This window comes from Rhea pennata, chromosome Z (assembly GCF_028389875.1).
Source record: "Rhea pennata isolate bPtePen1 chromosome Z, bPtePen1.pri, whole genome shotgun sequence".
NCBI classification, from domain to species: Eukaryota; Metazoa; Chordata; class Aves; order Rheiformes; family Rheidae; genus Rhea; species Rhea pennata.
Window position 1 is genome coordinate 43226582 of NC_084702.1, and position 18560 is coordinate 43245141.

Below are 18560 nucleotides of genomic sequence, written 5' to 3' on the forward strand. Positions count from 1 at the left end.
CTTTGTTAGCCTTTTAAACTTGATCCATTTTATGGGTATATGGAGATAAATTAAAAAAAAAGGGGGGGGGGGGCAAAAAATCCTCTCTGAAGTGTGTTCCTTGAGTGCTTATCACTTTGATTTATTCAGATTTTCGTGAGTCGTTCTTTTTTTTCCTCCGTATTCCGTTGATTTTATGTATGGGTATTAAAGGAAAATAAATATTCCTTTTTCCTGAATGAGTCTCTTGGTGAGATGTTATTCTTTTGCTTTCTGAAATGTAATGGAGCAAACTGCTTCATAAGCATAAGACGGAGTATAAACATGTATGTCTGTGCAGTTCACAAATGCAGTTCACAGTAAAATCTCATACTAAGTATGTTCCTTTAATTGAGTGATTCTTAAGAATTATTTTTGATAATGAAACTTAAATTAGTTGCTTAAACAACTTTTACCCAGTAGGTGAAACAATGGGCAACTTTCCAAGACTTACTATAGCACATTAATTAGACACCAAGATGAAGAATATCATGAAATGTTTGCCTCCATGTTTTCAGTTTATGTTTTAATATTCTCTATATATATTGTTGTTAATAGCATGATCTTTCTGTCTTCAAAACAGATGTAATTGATACAACATAATGGAAATAATTACATAGCTACTTATTTTTCTCAGATAGAAAAGATTTCTAGTGAGAAAAGAATGCTGTATTTACAAATATATTTACTTTTCTGTTTAGATGGAACAATAGTGGAGAGGAATTGCTGATGGGTGGCCTTTTAAAATCTGTTTCTGCATTAGGACCTATGGTCTGTAATGTCTTGTCTGTCTTAAAGTTGGTAGCTTACTCTTACAGTTAACATCTTTAAATAATGATATTAGTACTCCACTAAATTTTCTTGCTCCTGTTCTCAAAGCACAAGCCTCTCTATTCCATGGGCACAATAATTCTAACTTCTTGTTTTGTGTTAAGAATCATTTATTGTAAAAGCATGATTGTCTTCTGATAACTTAAATTCTTACTTGAATTCTGTTTAATTCATATTTTTGCAGTGTGAAGTTTTTATTTTTGGAAATCTTGGTGCTGAGAGTATTGTGTCATCAAGCATATGAGGGATTTGTAGCATTATACTTTTTTCCTACTAATCTTCCTGGTTCTTGTGACTTGTCATGATTTGCTTTGTTAAGAAGTGCATTTAGGTATCTTCCACTTGACTGAACTTCTTTGGGAAGCATGAATTAAGGCCAAAATTATTGAGTTGTGGATATTATGGATATGTTAGTCAAGCTTAATGCATGTAAATGTGATATTTAAATTCTATCCTTAGTGTTTCAGAAGGGATATTTATAGTTTCTCCTCTTTTATTCTTGTTCCTTTTAAAATGCTAAACATTCTCATTCTCATTTGTACTCAGTAGGGCATTTTGGATGCTCAGCCTTGAAATATCTAACATACTTTTAAAGGTATCTGTGGAGAAACAGTGAGGAAGTGTTAAGGTTCTAGTACCCTGAGTGTTTCATATAGGAACTCCGTGGTAAAGGTGACAGTTGCACATAAGAGTTTTTATTTCTAACGTTTCTAGTTGGACCCTTCAGTAATATTCTTGAGTTGTTTCTTCCTTCCTTCCCCATCTGTTTTCTTACAAAATATTTATTTAAAAAAGAATGGAGGAGAAAAAACACCAAAACTTTGGTCAGACACTGGATTTTGACAGTCTGAAGTATGTTATGCAAGGACTTCGCTGGTTTAAAATCAATTGAGCCATCATCTGGTCCAAAATTGTGGATTGTTGCAGATGTGCATGAATACACCGGAGATGATATTTTGGAGTTAGCTGCATTTTGTTGCTTAAAGGTTTGATAACTTGTGAATTTCCTTTGTGGGAGGAGGTTGTATGGTTGTATGTGTCAAGGAAATAAAACTGAACTGTTGAATTGAGGAAACTGAGTGCCATGTAACTGTAACTATTAGATATGTCTGCAGGTAGACTTTTATTGTTCCAGACATTGTTTTTAGATTTTTTTTTTCTTTCCATTATAGTCATTAATGAAGCTGTGAAAAGTTATTTTGAAGAACTTGACTCTTAGTGAACTGACTCTATCTTGCAGCTCTAATAAGAGTGTCAGTGATGAACCTTAGTGGGTGAATTAGGACTAAATAGGGTGTGGCTTGGGGCTCTGGAAAATCCTTTTCATCTACTGAAGGTGAAGGAAAACCCACTCATTTTAACTATTGCTTGGAGAAGTGAAGCAGGAGGCACTGTCATCTATATTAGGAACTTACGCTGAAAGTGGCTAAGAGGGGGTTGTGCGTGTGTGTGCGTGGGGGGTTCTCCACTCCCCACTCCCCGCCCTAGTTTAAATATTTTGAAAATACTCATCAGAATACCTTGGCTGTTTCCAGGGTAAAGTTATGAGAAATAAATTTTTCTGTGGTAAAATACATTTCTGTATTTTTGAAAAGATTCTTCAATACTAATTTTTGAGAGCTGACAATTAAGTCAGAGATTAGGAGATACATACAGTCCTTGAATTAAGTCAGGTTATAAGCATTTTGGGCTTTCTGTTGATTTACCCTTAGAGATGGTTAAAGGCTGGTTGAGTGTTCCAGTTTTACTGAATAGCCTGTCTGTTTGCACTGAAATTCAGTGCAGAGGGTGCTTTCTCTAGAAATGCATCTAGAAATTACTTTACTTAACTTGTATTCTCTTTCTGATTAGCTGAAGGATATGCCAATCTCTGAGCTGGGGGTGATGTAGGGTTAGGAGTATGAGTGAGGGGGGAAGAATGTGAGTTTTGGGCATACAAGCATACGTGGGTAAATTTGAGGAATTATTTTAACTGGAGAACTTTCTACCTTTCCCCCCTTCTCCCCCCCCCCCCCCCCCCAAAAAAAAAGAAGAAAAGAAAGTTACCTTTCACAGGTGGGAGTTTAGTGAAAAGACTTGAGGTAGGAATGCTTTTGTTTTTCTTCCTTATTTGTACAGATTTAGGTATTAGAAAACAGCTTGTAAATAGAGGAAGTAAGCTGCCACATTGTCGGTTTACACTTGCAGAATGAAAACTGAAACTGAATTAAATGGTGCTAGTCATGAACATGAGTTGTAGCACTTCATGCAGTAATGTGGTATTTTAACTAGCAACCAAGGTAGTCCCTTTAAAGGAAGATTCTGAGCACGCACAAGATTTGTTGGTGACACAGTATGCCAGCAGCTAGAATGCATACAGTTTTTTCTAATAAATTCTATTTACTATAGTTCAGCAATGTTTTTTTTAACAACTACGAGATCTGAAGAGAAACTATTTTTCACAGCAGTATTCAAAATACTTTTTTTGGTAGTAACTTTGACAAACAGAACAGCAAGGCTTTGTTACTGGATGTGTACCATTTGTGCCACTTCTTATGTACCTGTGCTGGAACTTCAAGTTTAACACCTATATCGACAACTGTTCTTCCTCATCCCACTTTCTCTAATAAAAGTCAATTGCTAACAGCTCTGGACTCCTTACTGCTGAAGTTATGTACAGCAAGGACTAAAATGCGACCTTGAATGCTTTCGATCATTTATTTCAACAGAATTTTGCAGAAATATAGTCTGTGTCATGTATTGAGTCAAACTGGCTTCTTTTCATTCAGCAATGCTATTGCTACATCTCTTGCTGGAGTTAGCAACAAGTCTTCTGTCATTTGTGAGAATTTTCAGCTTTGGTAACCTGGTAATTTAAAGAAAAATATGATTTTGAGCTTTTGTATGTACAGTTGCAGTTAGATTAACAACTATTTTGCCTTTTTTATACTTTCTGTGTTCTTGTTTAAGAACTGCACACTCTCATTTTTTGATGTGAGTTTGTTATTTCCAGAAATGAGAATATTTATTTCCCATTCATAACAAAGATTGGCTAGTATCAGTTGTTCTGTAATGCCAGCCTCAGCATCTCTAGTAATCTCAGGCAAGTCTGATATCCATCTGAACATAACATGCGTCAGATAGCCTTGTTCTCTTCTGAGATTTTTGTAACAAAAGATCGGTTTTGTTTTGTACCAGTGGTAGGAACTCCAAAGTTTCCTGTTGTTTTAATAGCTTAGTATTGCTGAGAGTAGTCAAAAAGATACTGAAGTCTTGTCTCCAACAGTGATACACACATACACACACACACACACACACACACATATATAAAAATATATTTAACAACATTTAGTGTCTAATGGCTTAAACTACACGGGTGTAGTAGGAATGTCAGATCTCTTGCCAAGTCATCACTTATTTAGTGCTTTTTCCTTCAAGGAGATGGAATTTTTTTGGATGCCATTCACAGCCATCTCCTTGCTCTGCCCTTGGAAGTGGAGTCACCAATGCAAAGAACTGCAGGGAGGAAATGGATGTTGACTGTTTCCACTAGCATTTCAGCCTGCCCAAGCTGAGCTGATTCCCTAACAAAAAGCCTCAGCTGGCTCTGGTAATGGTCAGTCAGGGGCTTGCAGGAGAAAAGGGAATCCTTCAGGCAGAATCCTTCAGCACTCTGAGGACTCTTACATAGGACGTGATACTTTTGGAGACAGAAAAAAAGGTGGAAACAGTGAATCTCACATATATTTGAAGGAGGTTCCCTCCCCCACCCCCAGTAATCTCTTGCAGTTCTCTTAGCAGTCAGTCAACTCCCTTTCCCTACAAGAGTTTTTTTCAATAGGAGTATACAGATTTAAAACTGCTAATTTAAACTAGCCCCTAGAACACAGGAGCAATTATGGTTGTCTTGTTCCTGACAGTTGGTTGTCTGATGGAAATTTCCATCATTTCCAGTGATGGGAATTCTGTAAGTTATTAGATATAGTCTAATGCTTCATTATTCTTTGTTTAGAAGCCTAACAGTTTTCGGGGCTGACTGTCCTATCCACCACGAAGATGGTGAAAACAGTGTTCTCTGTTTTGTTTCTCCTTTGCCATCCCTTTTCATAGGCCAGATGGCCTGTGGTCCAGATCTTTTCTTGGAATGTTTTCATGTTTTCTGGACCTCAGTGCTTTCCTACAGACCCTTTCCTATATATTCCTATTTTCTTGAAGCACAAGTGGCTGTAGTACTTCTACATAGTACTTCAAAGGCATCAGCTGAGTGGGAAACTCATATTTTGCAGCTGTGCTTCAGTGTAGACATCCTAATACTGTATTTGCCTTTTTCATTTTAGTCTGACCTGTAAATTCAAGTTCCTTTGTGGTTACAAGGTACTTTCATATTTTGCTCTTGATAGACCTTTTCTTATCAATTTATAATAGTACTTCTGAGGAAAGACTGAATGTAACACATGCAACAAGAATTTATATGAGCCTGCTGTAAAGTTACAGTTTATTTGCTCTTCACAGATTGCTGGTTTCTGTAGCCTTATAGTACTCAAAACTTTAGGGTCTAAAATGCTAAGGCTGCACTTCATTTTCTTGTATTACACTTATTTGATCTTCGGATCTTTGTGCCTTTGTGCCGTACTTCCCTCAAGACCGGTGTTTTAGTGTCCTTAACGTTTTTTTTTTTTTTTTTTTTTTTTTTTTTTTTTTTAATTGAGTTGAAAATAAGTGAAAGATCTTAAAGGTCTTTCTATGTACATCAGATTAGGAATGAAAATAGCTTTTTACTGCTCGTAAATGACAGGTACGGGCTTCCATTATTCTTGTATTTGTAATAGTTTAAGTATACTATCTCAGAAGCACATGTAAAATTCTGTCAGAAATGAGTATTTACATAGGATACATTCTGTTTCTTTTTGTTGTTGTTGCTGATGTGACTGTTATTAACTTGTCAGCTGCTGTGAAGTGTGGGTTTTTGTTACTGTCCTTGGCTAATCACGATGGGGGCGAATTCTAGAAATGTGTGTTACAGTGCATATTAACATCTTTTTGCTTTATACAAGACTGAATAATAAGTAATTCTCTTCCAAATAAGATTACTTCATCTGACAAATGTATTTATCTTTTTCATTTCTTTACAGATATTTTCCAATTTATCCTTGAATGAGCGTTGCCTTTCAGCATCTTTAGTCTGTAAATATTGGCGTGACCTGTGTTTAGATTTTCAGTTTTGGAAGCAGCTGGATCTCAGTAGTCGTCAACAGGTATGAAGGCTTCACTGTGAAAAACTGTTTGGATGACTCAGAATTTGTACTCTTGATGGAAGACAAATAAAAGGAGCTTACAAGGACCTCAGTGCTTTTAGAATTTTTTTTTCTACTAGAGGCTGAAAACATCTGACCTCTTAGTTTAACTCTTTTGAATATAGATGATGTCTGTTGTTAACTGTGACAGTTGGTCTAGCACTTGAACTGATGGCCTTTGTTAAATGGGGAGAGGACAAGTGCTGTTTGAAATGGATTGTAGATTGTGTGTGTCAGGTCTTCATCAGATAGTGGAGATTCCATTTATCAGAACTATCAAATCTATTACATTGAGAGACCTACTTGAACTTTTTTTTTTTTTAAAGGCTGCTGTAATTTGAAGAATAGTCATCCAATTGGTCTTTGCTCAGTTTGCTTTGACAAGCTTTTATTTTCCTTCTTCCTAGTAGGATTCATCAGCTAGATAGGTTCTGTCTTCTGAGTTCTGTAGCTCATCCTAGAACTAAATTTTTCTAAGATTCATGGATTGTATTTAATGAGATACCCTGAGCAATCTCAGGCTAGTGTAACTTTCCCCCGTGGAAAATTTTTTAGAAAAAGTTACCTAAACTGTCCACTACTTTTAGGTTTCTTATTAACTTGCTACTTGAGCGTTTCGTGGAAATAGCGTGTAGAGGAGAAAGATTAATTCATATTGTGGCTTCTTCAAATGGGACTCTCTGAGGGTCTATGTTGGACATAAGGATGCATGTAAGATGCTATTTTCAGTTCACTAATTCATGGGAAACCATACTTAATTACTTCCCTGATAGAGTTACTATTTAACATGTTTCTGAACCACTCTGGAAAAGTAACATGACAGACTACCTGATTTTTCTGAAGTGACTCCAAATAACACCTAGAAGAGGTATCTTGTCTTCTTGACAGACCTCTAGACTGAAAATGTGCAAGTGCTGTGTGTCAAGTCAGTCTTTCTTCTAGGATGCCTTGAGTCCTAGCTTTATTTCTACTTCTATTTCTACTGTTTCTGTGTTTTTATAGCTAACAGCTGGGCTGATGAAATAACAAGAAAAGAGATTAGACTTGCTATTAATGGAAAACAGAGTGCAACACAGAAAATGTTTATTTCTGGACTGTGTAAGAAATCAAAACAGAGGGATTTATGTTGTTCTGTCTTGCCTTCTTCAGGGTTAAAGTAAGATCTCACCTATGCTAAGTGGGAGATAAGTGTTCTTGTGTAGTTTTGTTGGAAAAATTTCAGCATAAAGCACCTCTAGATTTTTGAAACTAAACTTTATGCAGGCAATAAAACTTCCTCAATTGAAAGGATATGTGTTGTGTTTTGTCACCTCTGGATTCTATTTGTTTTTATTTTGTTTTTTTATTTTGTTTTAACTCATAAAAAAAAAAAAAGATTGTCATCTTCTAAAATTGTTGATATGTTAGTTAATTACTGTGTGCATCGTTTAAAAAGTGGATGGGATATTTTATCCTTCAAAGGAGTTCTGTGTGCAATAGTGCATATATCTTTGATTTAATGGCCTTTCATAGGCTAACGCTTAAAGTATTCAAGTATTCTATTTTTAACGCAGCAAGTAACTGGAAGAAACTTCTGTTTTTTTAATTACGCCTTTCCTCTCGCCCCCTTTTTGTGATGTTTTTCTCCTTTTCTTTCCCTTCTTTTCTGTTCAATGACATGTTGGGTTACTCTTCCACCCTCTCTGCCCCCCTTTCAGGTTTTAAGAAGCCTGTTGCTACCTGCCTTACTGTAATATTTGTCTGTGTATTGTTTGCACCTGGTTTTGGATGATTGCAAAACCTAAGTAAAAATTCATTGCATTTCAGAGAAAGACAAACCTCTTACTTCTCTGTAAATGTTACCTTAGTTGGGTAAATTCTTATTCTCTTGGTTTATGCAAACATGTCATGCAAATAGTAGTTTCTGTGTGAATGAAACACAGATGTTTATGAAAAAAAAATAAATGTCAGTATTTGAATTTTGTTTGCAGGTTACTGATGAACTACTGGAAAAGATAGCATCAAGAAGCCAGAATATTACTGAAATCAATATTTCTGATTGTCGCAATGTATCGGATACGGGAGTATGCATATTAGCATTTAAATGTCCTGGACTCCTAAGGTATACTGCCTACAGGTGTAAGCAGCTTTCTGACACCTCTCTTATTGCAGTTGCCTCTCAGTGTCCTCTTCTTCAGAAAGTACATGTAGGGAATCAAGACAGACTCACTGATGAAGGCCTAAAGCAGGTAACTATCCATTCAACAAATTTATTTTGTAAATTTAATATTTTCCAACTTTTTTACCAACTACTAAGAGGGATGTGGAAGAACATATGTCATTTTCTAGGATATAATTAAAATCAAATGATCTCTTCTACTTCGAAAACCAAGTTTATGGCCATGTATTTTCTTGGTGCAATAAATACTATCATGCAGAGATTGTATATACTTTTCTTTCCCCCCCTTTTTTTTTAAACTAGGAATTAAATGATCTCTTTTATAACAAAATTTCCAGTTTGACATGCTGCAATTCACCTCTGTCTGTTTGTCAAGTTTTCTTGTGCTTAGTTTCTATTTGGAACCTATGGTAAAATAACTCTTACTTGCATCATGAAAGCAGAAAGTGATTGTGTTATTTGTTAGACATGCGAGAAAGTTTCATCAGTGGTATCTCTGTTATCTTGAAAGAACATCTAGGGCAAAACTATGAAGTAATTATGTTAAATCAAATATGCTGTCACAGTCTAGAATGCAGGTGTGCATACTAGATATGCCCTATAAAACAAATTGATTGTTGAAGTGCTGCTCTTAGCCTCTTTTGGTGACTGTAGTTAGAAACTTCATTTTGCCATGTCCATAATCATAGTTTTTCTTGCTTATATATAGTACTGATAAAACCTGCAAGCAAAGATGCTTTTTAAAGAAGAAGAAAATGCCCAAATCTTAACTCCTGAAATTTATGGTTCACTCAAATCCTGTTGTGTGTGTGTGTGTGTGGTGTGCATGTGTTTACTATTTTGTTTTTTTTTAAAAATGTAATCTGCTTAATCTCCTTTGATTGCATTGATTGCAGCTGGGTTCAAAGTGCAGAGAATTGAAAGATATTCATTTTGGGCAATGTTACAAGATCTCAGATGAAGGAATGATCATTATAGCTAAAGGCTGTCTGAAGTTACAAAGAATATACATGCAAGAAAACAAATTGGTAAGTACATGTCTTCTCTTCCCCCCGCCACATCAAGCCCAACAACATTTTCATTGTCAAAATTTTCTCTTGTTCTTTGTTTGCTTAAAACTTTCTTCTGAACAGCTGCTGCTTTGATGGCAAATGGCTTAACATTTTCTAGGTATAAGAATTTAGGTTCTACAGATGTAGCTCAGAACTCGGCATATGTAAAACTAATGCTACTCCAGATGCATGTTAACTTTTGCTTTTTGACACAATATTTTAGAAGTAATTGCTTCGGAGGTGTCTGGTCTATGTAGGAGAAGACTAAGTCCATGCACAATGTGTATATATTTTTTGTTTATACCAATATGTTTTTCTACAGCACAAAGTATTTATTTAAGTTAAATATTTTCGGAGGTGAAGTTCTTGACTACAAAAAAAAAAATGTTCTGATACTCTTTTCTTGAAATATGCTGCTTTCTCATCTGGATGTAGTAGTATAGCAGAATGCTAATGCTGATAGAAGAGAGAGGTTTTTTCAATAGTAATAGAAGTCTCTTGTGTCCTAATTATTATATGCAGTCTCAGAAGTGACAGGTTCTAATGTTCAAAGCCAGTATCTACTAAATAGTATACTAGAATAGTGTGTTAAATTTTCTTTTTATTTTTGTAAGTACAAAAGTTTGCTTGCGGTTTAATTCTTATCTTTGAGTTTATGTCAGGGTTGTGACCTATGCTTTAAAAACTGCTGACCTGGCACAAATAAATTGTGTTTGTAAGAAAACAACATACTTTGTACTCTGAGCCGTTTGATATTTAGCTTCAAATAGAGAAATAGATATTAATGCAGAAGAGTTCATTTAGCTTACCTCCCTCCCCCTTTTGGCTTTAATCAGAATGGTAAGAATTTAAGAAACAGGAGATGATGACCAAAGTGGAGATCTCGAAGTAGTTCAAAGACAAAAGACTGTAGCTGTTCTTTTTTTTTTTTTTTGTTTTGTTTTGTTTTGTTTTCATAGTAGCAAAATGGAATCTTGAGTAATGTGAAAATAAATTCTTGTAATATCTATCTTTATGCCTTAAAATCCCTTAAATAAAAAAGAGAACTGAACATTCTTAGAAGCCTGCAAGAAAAAATAATACTGAAAAAATTAACTGGAAAAAGATAGGGAAATCTACAGGGTTAATTATCTTGTAATAAGAGAAAAAATTGTTCGCGTGTCAAGGTCTGCATAATTGTACATGAAAGGCTGTGCAATTGTGCATGAAGACTGTGTGTATGTGTGTATATATATACATATAAATACATACTTGTGTGTGTATATATATATATATATATAAAAATGACTACATAAGTGCATGATTGTTGTAAAATATGTGGGCAAGGTTATAATTTGACCTTCCTTATTATATATGTCTTGCAATTGTTGCTGTTAATGAAGTTTGTAATCTCTCTTTATAACATGAAATCTTAACGTAACTAGTTGACATCCCAGTTACTAACGTTCAGAAATCCTGTGGCTTTACTGTTTGAAAAGCAATTTAACTTAACAATTGAAATGAGACATAGCAAATGCTTTCTTTGGTTTTAAGATAGCCTAGGAAATGTATTCTTCACTGGAATGCTTTTTTTAGTCACTTCCATCGTTGGAGATGTAATACTGAATTTTCAAGTGGAACTAGAAAAAAACTAGGTACTCTCAAACAGGAAACTTTTTCATCACTTTTGAAATTTTGTCAAGTAAGTTATCAAAATTAACCCTTTCCATAATTTTCTGTGAATGAGCTTTTCATTTTTTTTAATTTTATTTTTTCATTTAATTTTTCTGCCCTACCTTAATGATCAGGAAAAATAAACTTATGGCAAAAAAATTGGTTTGACTTTATAAAATCCAAATACAATTCTTGAATCTTAGTCTAGAAATGTAAATGTGAAATAAATTATAAAGCTCTTAAGCACTCTACAATGGTGAATATATAGAAGCAAGTAGTACTTGCTGATGATTATGGTAGATGACAAAATTGCTAACCTTTCTCTTTCTTAGGGATGGGGGACTTTCAAACCTTGCTACAGTGGAAGCATAATCTTGTATCAACCAAGTCAACTTACTATAAGTTTTCAGGCAGTTGTAAAATAAGAGTTTTCACCTTCTAAAATAAATGATCGGAAATGGTTAATGGCATGGAATTAGCTTAAAGGGGAGTAGTGATTGGTGACAAATGCTGATCAATTGTTTGCTGTGTCAAGTTTCGTGAGTTATTTTTGTTTTTAAGACTGCCTTGTGCAATAAAACCACTGTTAGTATTTGCTCTGTCACTTCTTATTTCCTAATGTATTGGTGGAGAAGGGGGGTTGAGGAAATGTGTGTGTTTTCAAGTAATCATTCTCTGAAATCAAAATATTCTTTGGCAATAAAAATGCACTTGACATTCATTTCTTTAGTGTGTAGTTTGTGTAGTTGAAGTTCGTGGATTGTCAGTCTGCTCTAGGAAGAAGTTGGGTTTCCTCTCCTTCAACCACTCTTTTAAGTATCTTCTGTATTTTCCTTGTAAATATTGTAGATGAAGTCTGCAGGGTTTGTCTTTTTTTTCCTCCTCGTCCCATTTTTTCAGAGGTGCTCCAGAATACGTGAATCTTACAGGCAATTTCTACTAGCTTCAAACTGTAGTGCATTATAAGTGGTACATGATGGCTGGGTTTACATGTAGGCTTGTCTCAGACTAATGTTTTTTTTTTATGCATCAAAAATATATTAATAGAGGTGATCAGCAGCTAAATAATGCCTTTGTGAGTATTATTTTATAGTAAAACGTGGGCCAGTGAATACAATTCAGTTGCTTCTTCTGTTGCTAGGTAACTCCATTATTAGCCTTCTGAGCAGCAGGAGGAGAGAAGGAAGAATTTGTTTTGATGGTTTAATATGCTAAGCCTTTAATAGGAAAGGATCTATTTTTCCCTTACTTTGAAATGCTGATTATTTAATAGTAATAAGTGAAAGTAACAAATAGAGGTGGAAAGGATATATGAGAACAAGTATAACTAACACTAAGTCTAATTTAACAACACAAGATAGTTGTATGCATAACCGTTTATACTTTATTTAAATCCCTTTAAATGTTTACCTCTTTTTCTGTCTTTTGAACAGGTGAGTAATTATATCCTTTCTCTAGCATCCTGTCCAAGTTGAGAACCTAGCAAAAATAATTTTACAGGTGTTTGGAGATGTGCCAACTCATTGAGGTGTCCTTCTGTATCTGCTCCCAAGCAATCTGATATATTTTAACCATCTCACAGGTATTCAGTGTAAATGAAGTAAGACTATGGAACTGTCCAGATGAAAACAGGAAACTTCCTAGCTTCTTGCTTGAGTTTAGTTGGACTTCTCATGTTTGTATTGGATTGGCTGGAATTGAATTCTCTGAGGCCAAATTTCACATTTCCCTTATGAATGATTAATATGTGAAGTTAGTGGAAGATGAATTGACTAATACCGTTGTTAACTTTTTTTTTCATCTTCCACAAATGTCTTTTACTTCTCCAACTCAAAGAAACAGTGCCTAATTTCGGTAGAAAACTCAAGGAACTGCTGCATGTGAATATGCAATATTTAAACTGAGAAATGGAAAGGCACTTTACCTGAATTGCAAGAGCATTTCTTTTGCTTGACATTGCAGGCTTCCCCACAAGAATGGAGCTCTAAAAGGTGTTAAAGGTTTTGTGACCCCTTTGTAGGGGAATGGAGATGAAGTAGTGACTGCAGTGCTCCCAAAGGGAAGGTTTGCCCACAAAAGCAGTTTTGTACAAGTTGTATGTAAACTCTCCATTTTCTGTTACTGTGATTAGAGTAGATCTGGTTTTGGGGGCTTTGTTCTAGGACTGGGAACACTTCAGATCTTCCTTACTCCTTGCAGCCCACCTCAAAATAATTTTTCCTTAACCTAGTGCCATAACAGCCAAAATTGTAAAACATTTTTTGTTGAAAAGTAGCAGGCTTCCACCTCCCTAATGTCTGGGGTTTTTTTTATGCTGCAATGCGTGTGAATTAGGAAGAAGGAATCTCCTAAAGATGAAGGGAAATGGAATTGAGGTTTTAAATGTTGTAACAGGATGACAGCATTCCTACCTCTGATCACCCACACACACTTTTTTTATTTTATTTTTTTTTAATATATAGGCAGTTATGGTGCAACTTAACCCCATTTCTTCTTCCTTGTTTGTCTCCTGACTTTGCCCAGGAATAGTCTACTGTGAGCAGAGAACATTTTGCATTTCAAGATGTCTACAGTTTTGACTTGGTTGTCTTTTTTTTTTTTTTCCTTTTTTTTTTTTTTTTACTTGATGTATAAGAACTTCTATATTGTATTCACTTTGCAGTTTGTAGTGGTTAATACAGAGTAGAGTTTTAGATTAATGTTTGAATTAAACCATAGTACAAGATATTTGAAAAATGATGTATTTTTCTACTTTCAATACAAAAGAGTTAAGACCAAAATTCTTGTTTTAGTTTATTTCATGTCAAAGGAGAAACTCACCTGTTTAAAGCATTGGTTGGAATCAACATAGTGTAAAAATCTACAGGACAAAATTGACATACTTTTCAAGTTTTCTGAACTACCCCAGTGCAGTGTAATCTGACTCACTCACTCAGCCTTATGTGCATCTCTGAGACATTTTTCCTTTTCTTTCTGAGCTTGGAAAGCAGGGTTCCTCTCTCTGTCTCCTCCTTGCACATCAGGTATAAACTACATCCTTCAACAGTTTGCCCAGAGGCTTTTGTACATCTTAACAGGGCATACATGTAGAGAGGAGAGAGAATCTGAGTTTAACCCAAGCAAACTGTTTGAGGGGGGAAAAGTCAGTATTCTAAGCCATATAAACTGTACATCATTTGATGTTGCAAACTTCTGAAGTTTAGAGTATATAGACTAAACTAAGTTTCCTGTTGACAGCAAGCAAATGAGAAAGGCTTTGGGAAAAGTATTCCTGCAGCGTGTGCTCTTCTCCTTCCCTCCCATTCCATGTATTATTACAGTTTTTTCATATAACTTCTGAAATTTCTCTGAGTAGAAGATTCTTAAAGCAAGAAAGGCTTTTTCTGTCCTTCATTGTAAATACTTTTTCAAAATGCTTTATAACTTGTTTATTAAATTGTTTTGAGGTAGCAAAGAACTGTAGTTGTTCCAGTTTTTTCCCTTCAGTTATTTTGTTTATTGAAAACCTGTGTTTTCCAGAAGAGTGGTGTTGGTTTTTCTTTGTAGACACAGAAGACACGTTTACTTGTTAAAACATACGCAAACATCCTGAGGATGACAACAACTCTGCAATTGATCTCTCTGCTGAGTATCATCTCTTTGGACTATTATACTTCATCTTCTGTTGGGGACTATATTGGAGCTTTCTGTTTCACAGAATTGACTTGGAAATGCTTTGCAGATAACATTGGTTAGTAGACTTCAGAAATAATGAAAAAGTCCCTCATGTATTTTAATTTGGCAAGCATGGTACTTAAGTACTAAAAAACCTACTAATGTACTGTAGAAATAATGTTCAGTGCTTTAAAAATGGAACTGTATTGAGTTACTGTACTAAAACTTAACTAAGATGTGGAAAAATACGCTTTCATGGGAAATCTGAGATATCTGTTCAGTATTAAAAGCAGTCTCTTGGAAAGTTAGTCTTTCAGGAAGCTTCTCTTCTGAAATGCTCAGTTTGTTCACTTCTGGAGCACAATAAAGTTATTTGAGTATTCCTTCAGGAAACTGAACTAATACTGCCTTCTTTCTAAAAATTTGAACTTGTTTTTGCTGACAGCCGTTCTTGCATTTTTAATAAGCTCAGCAGTTTCTCTTTTGTAATATTGTTCTTAAGGTAGAACATTCTTGCTGAGTTTAAAAAAAAAGTCAAGATATATGCTTATGCATGAATATCTATTTTTTGAAATAAATATTTTGCTTATGCCTCTCTATAGGTATCAGACTTATTTTCACTAAAAGGTTTCTGTGAAGAATTTAGTAAGAAATACATTACTTCATATTCACCTTTAGGTGGCAGTATTGACTTTGTGTTTAGTGGTAACAGGTCTTTGGGTCCTTGGTATAATGAATCGCTAGTGCACAGCAGATAACTCCTGCATATTATACTGGTGCTGTGTACCCTGTTTTGTCTTCCATTCAACTGCCAGGATCACTATCTAAGTACTTTTTAAAATGCCTTCAGAATATTAGCAACTAGTGTATAATAAAGCTCATTCAACTAAATAGTGTTTGATTCTTAGAGTGTAGTTATGTGTGCTCTTATTGAGGTATTTGAAGAGGCTTTCTTGTGTGGTTCATTAATGTAAGTACAGAGGAAGAAGACAACTGAGAGAGTTTTCTATTCTTTTAAAATGGAATACAGCTTAGCGTATATATTACATATAGCTTAACATATTTAATAGAAATGAATATCTGTACTACATATACTGGGTATAAAGTAAATGAGTTGAAATTAACCACTACCTAGGATTCTGAGGAAAATCTTGGAGGAAATCAATTATTATTGCTTCATTTGCTTCTTACCTATTCCCAGATAAGATCATCTTTTGGCAATGACAATGCAGTTTTGAACTTGTGGTTCCTTAAAGGCTGAGAATGCATTTTCTGAGGGTGTGCATTTAGGAATGTAACCTAGGAAACTTCTGGCCAAGTACTGACAAGAGTATTTTTAGAAAATTAGAACCTTAATTTTACTTTTGAAAATTAAGACTTCTGAAGCAAACTAATTATATGCACTGTTATCTGATAGTGTGGATTTTTACGTACTGCTGTTGTATGTTTCTTAATATTATAACTTTGTCTCAAGTGTTCCAGTTATTTTTTAGGGGCATGTGTCAGAGACGTAAACTAATTCTGTTTAAGCCCTTGCTGTTAGGTGAATTAGCAGCCTGTTAAAAGGTAACACTATTGCCTAATGCTTAACACTCATTTCTGGATTTAAAAGCAGTATCTCCTCTTAAGTAGTATTAAAAGTATTTTTCCATGTTATGTTGTGTTCAAAAGACACCTTATCTCTGCAGGAGGAAGGTTTAATTTCTGTTGGACCACTAAAAAGCTTTTACTCAAGAATTACTGTGTTTTTGTTGGTGTGTGTGTGTGTGTGCGTGGAGGGGAGGATAGTTTCTTAATGTTCTTCAATGCTTTGATTCATTTGATTCATTGATTTCTCTCTCCTCTTTCTCCTCCCAAATCTGAAGTCTCTAATAAGCAACCTTTGTATTTAAACAGGTGAAAGACATTTTTTATTTTAAGATGAATTCAGTGTTTGTGAACTCTTCAGACTGACAGCACTGGAAACTGAAGTCCTCTTTTTGTCCACTAAACAGGTACAGCGTGAGTAGCAGCAGTACAAGCTTCACCACACTTCCCCACCAAAGTGCTGCAAACCCTGACCTAGAGAGGGACCTCTAGCAAGGGTTAAGAGGCTTGTTCAGTCTCCATGCTCACTCATTCGTTACTGTGGCTACCAGCAGGAGTACCGTTTTTGATAGCGGATAGATATCCACATTACAAAAGCACCAGGAACTGGACTGAAAGCATCAACTCATTTCACTTAAAAACTACTGAGCATCTGTCAAATGATGTAACTTCAGTTACCGCAGACCTGGGCCCCTGGTAGAAGTGAATGGCTCCATGTCCCATTGCCAATCCCTGAGTTCAGTCTTTTTATACATACTAGCGTAGCTTCTTTATGCTATGCAGAAACAAAGTGTGTGTGCAGACTGCAATTTTCTTGTCAAGTTAGTTGTATATACCACTTTCAAATGCTTGACTGTACATGTAAGTACTATGGCTTAATAATAAGGTCAGCTATATGGTTAACTGCTTTGTACTTTTTTTAGCAGATACTGCATTTATTGAGGTCTTTAAACAACTATTGGCTACTGTGAGCTGTCTTTTATCATGTACTTTTTCATTAATCAACTGAGAATAGGAGTTGTAATATGTATTGTTGCATTAATTATGTTTTCGGACTTTGTTTGTTAGGTAATATGTGGTAGATTAATTGTTCTACCTAATTTACAGTTAAAAACCTTTTGATTTTATATAAAATTAGGCAATTGTATCAATGCTAATTTCTTAGGTTATTTAATGGTACCGTTTGCAACCAATATTTCATATACGCATAAAAATGTTCAATATATACCTTGTAAATTAATGTAATCACAAAATAAATTGAGGTATGAAATAAAATAGGAATTAAGAAAAGGCTGATCTGAAACTTGTTTCTACATTTTGGTCAACAGTTAAGTATGATAAGAGATGATTATTCATTTGAAAATTACAGATAATAGATTTTGCATATGGTTTTAGAGAAAGTCAAATGCATTTATTTATTTTAGATATCTGCTAATGCCTGCACATGGATGACAGGCATGTTAGTAAACTTGTATATCAAATTTACAATGTACTGTAATTGAGAGTCCAATGCTTACGTTTGAGGTACTAAAAATCCAAATGTAATGGATGGAGATAATGTGGGGGTGGTGGAGGAAGGCAAATTACAGCAAAGTGCAAATTTTAAATGCAAGTTGTGTGTTTTGCTCTCTGTATAGATATCAAGGGCCATTGTGTAATATAACTTAAATATATACGAAAAGCAATGGCACTACAGAAACAAGTCTTGTTTACAGGGTATTTCTAGATCATGCAATGTTTTCTTTATTAAGCACTCTGTTGAACTGCAAATGCAAAGTTAAAATGTAATTAATGCTCAACTCAGACAACTGTACAATTTCTTTGCTGTTGTGGTATTTGGTTTAATTTGACTTGTTAGCATTTTGTGTATAAAGAATGAATGCAAGTAGAATCAAATTAATAGAAAGTTGCAATAACACATTGACTTCAAAAAGGACTTTACTGAAGCTATAAAACCTTTGTTATAACATGTAACTGCTTTATTGAAAAGGATGTATGCAGTCAAATTATTTTTTCCTGGGTTCCTGTAAATAATAAATTTTACACAAATTTATGCCTCAATCTGCTTACTAAAATGATTAGATGTTATTGAACTAACCAAAAAATTTAATTTTGTCTATGTAGGGTAGATTTATGTATCATGTAATAAGCATAATAAATCTTGAGTTAAACTAGAGTGTAGGCACTTATATTTTTGTTGAATTACTTAAGCTTTTAATCTGATTAAAAGCTTGGTGACCAGGGATTGGTAGCAGGATATGGAGCCTTTTTAATTGCTTGAAATACCTGTATTTAATTATCGCTTGGGTCAGTGGTAACCAAGTATCATTACAC

The 18560-nt window shown here is 34.7% G+C and overlaps 1 protein-coding gene across 1 annotated transcript in view; it reads left to right on the top strand.

The window, feature by feature from the left end:
* The window catches only part of FBXL17 (F-box and leucine rich repeat protein 17), a 290001-nt gene that overhangs the window by 6604 nt on the left and 264837 nt on the right, over window positions 1-18560 (top strand). Inside the window, exons 2-4 of the mRNA XM_062600332.1 lie at window positions 5961-6083; window positions 8093-8350; window positions 9177-9308. Of these exons, the coding sequence (XP_062456316.1) occupies window positions 5961-6083; window positions 8093-8350; window positions 9177-9308 (513 nt within the window). The remainder of the gene's footprint in view (window positions 1-5960; window positions 6084-8092; window positions 8351-9176; window positions 9309-18560) is intronic.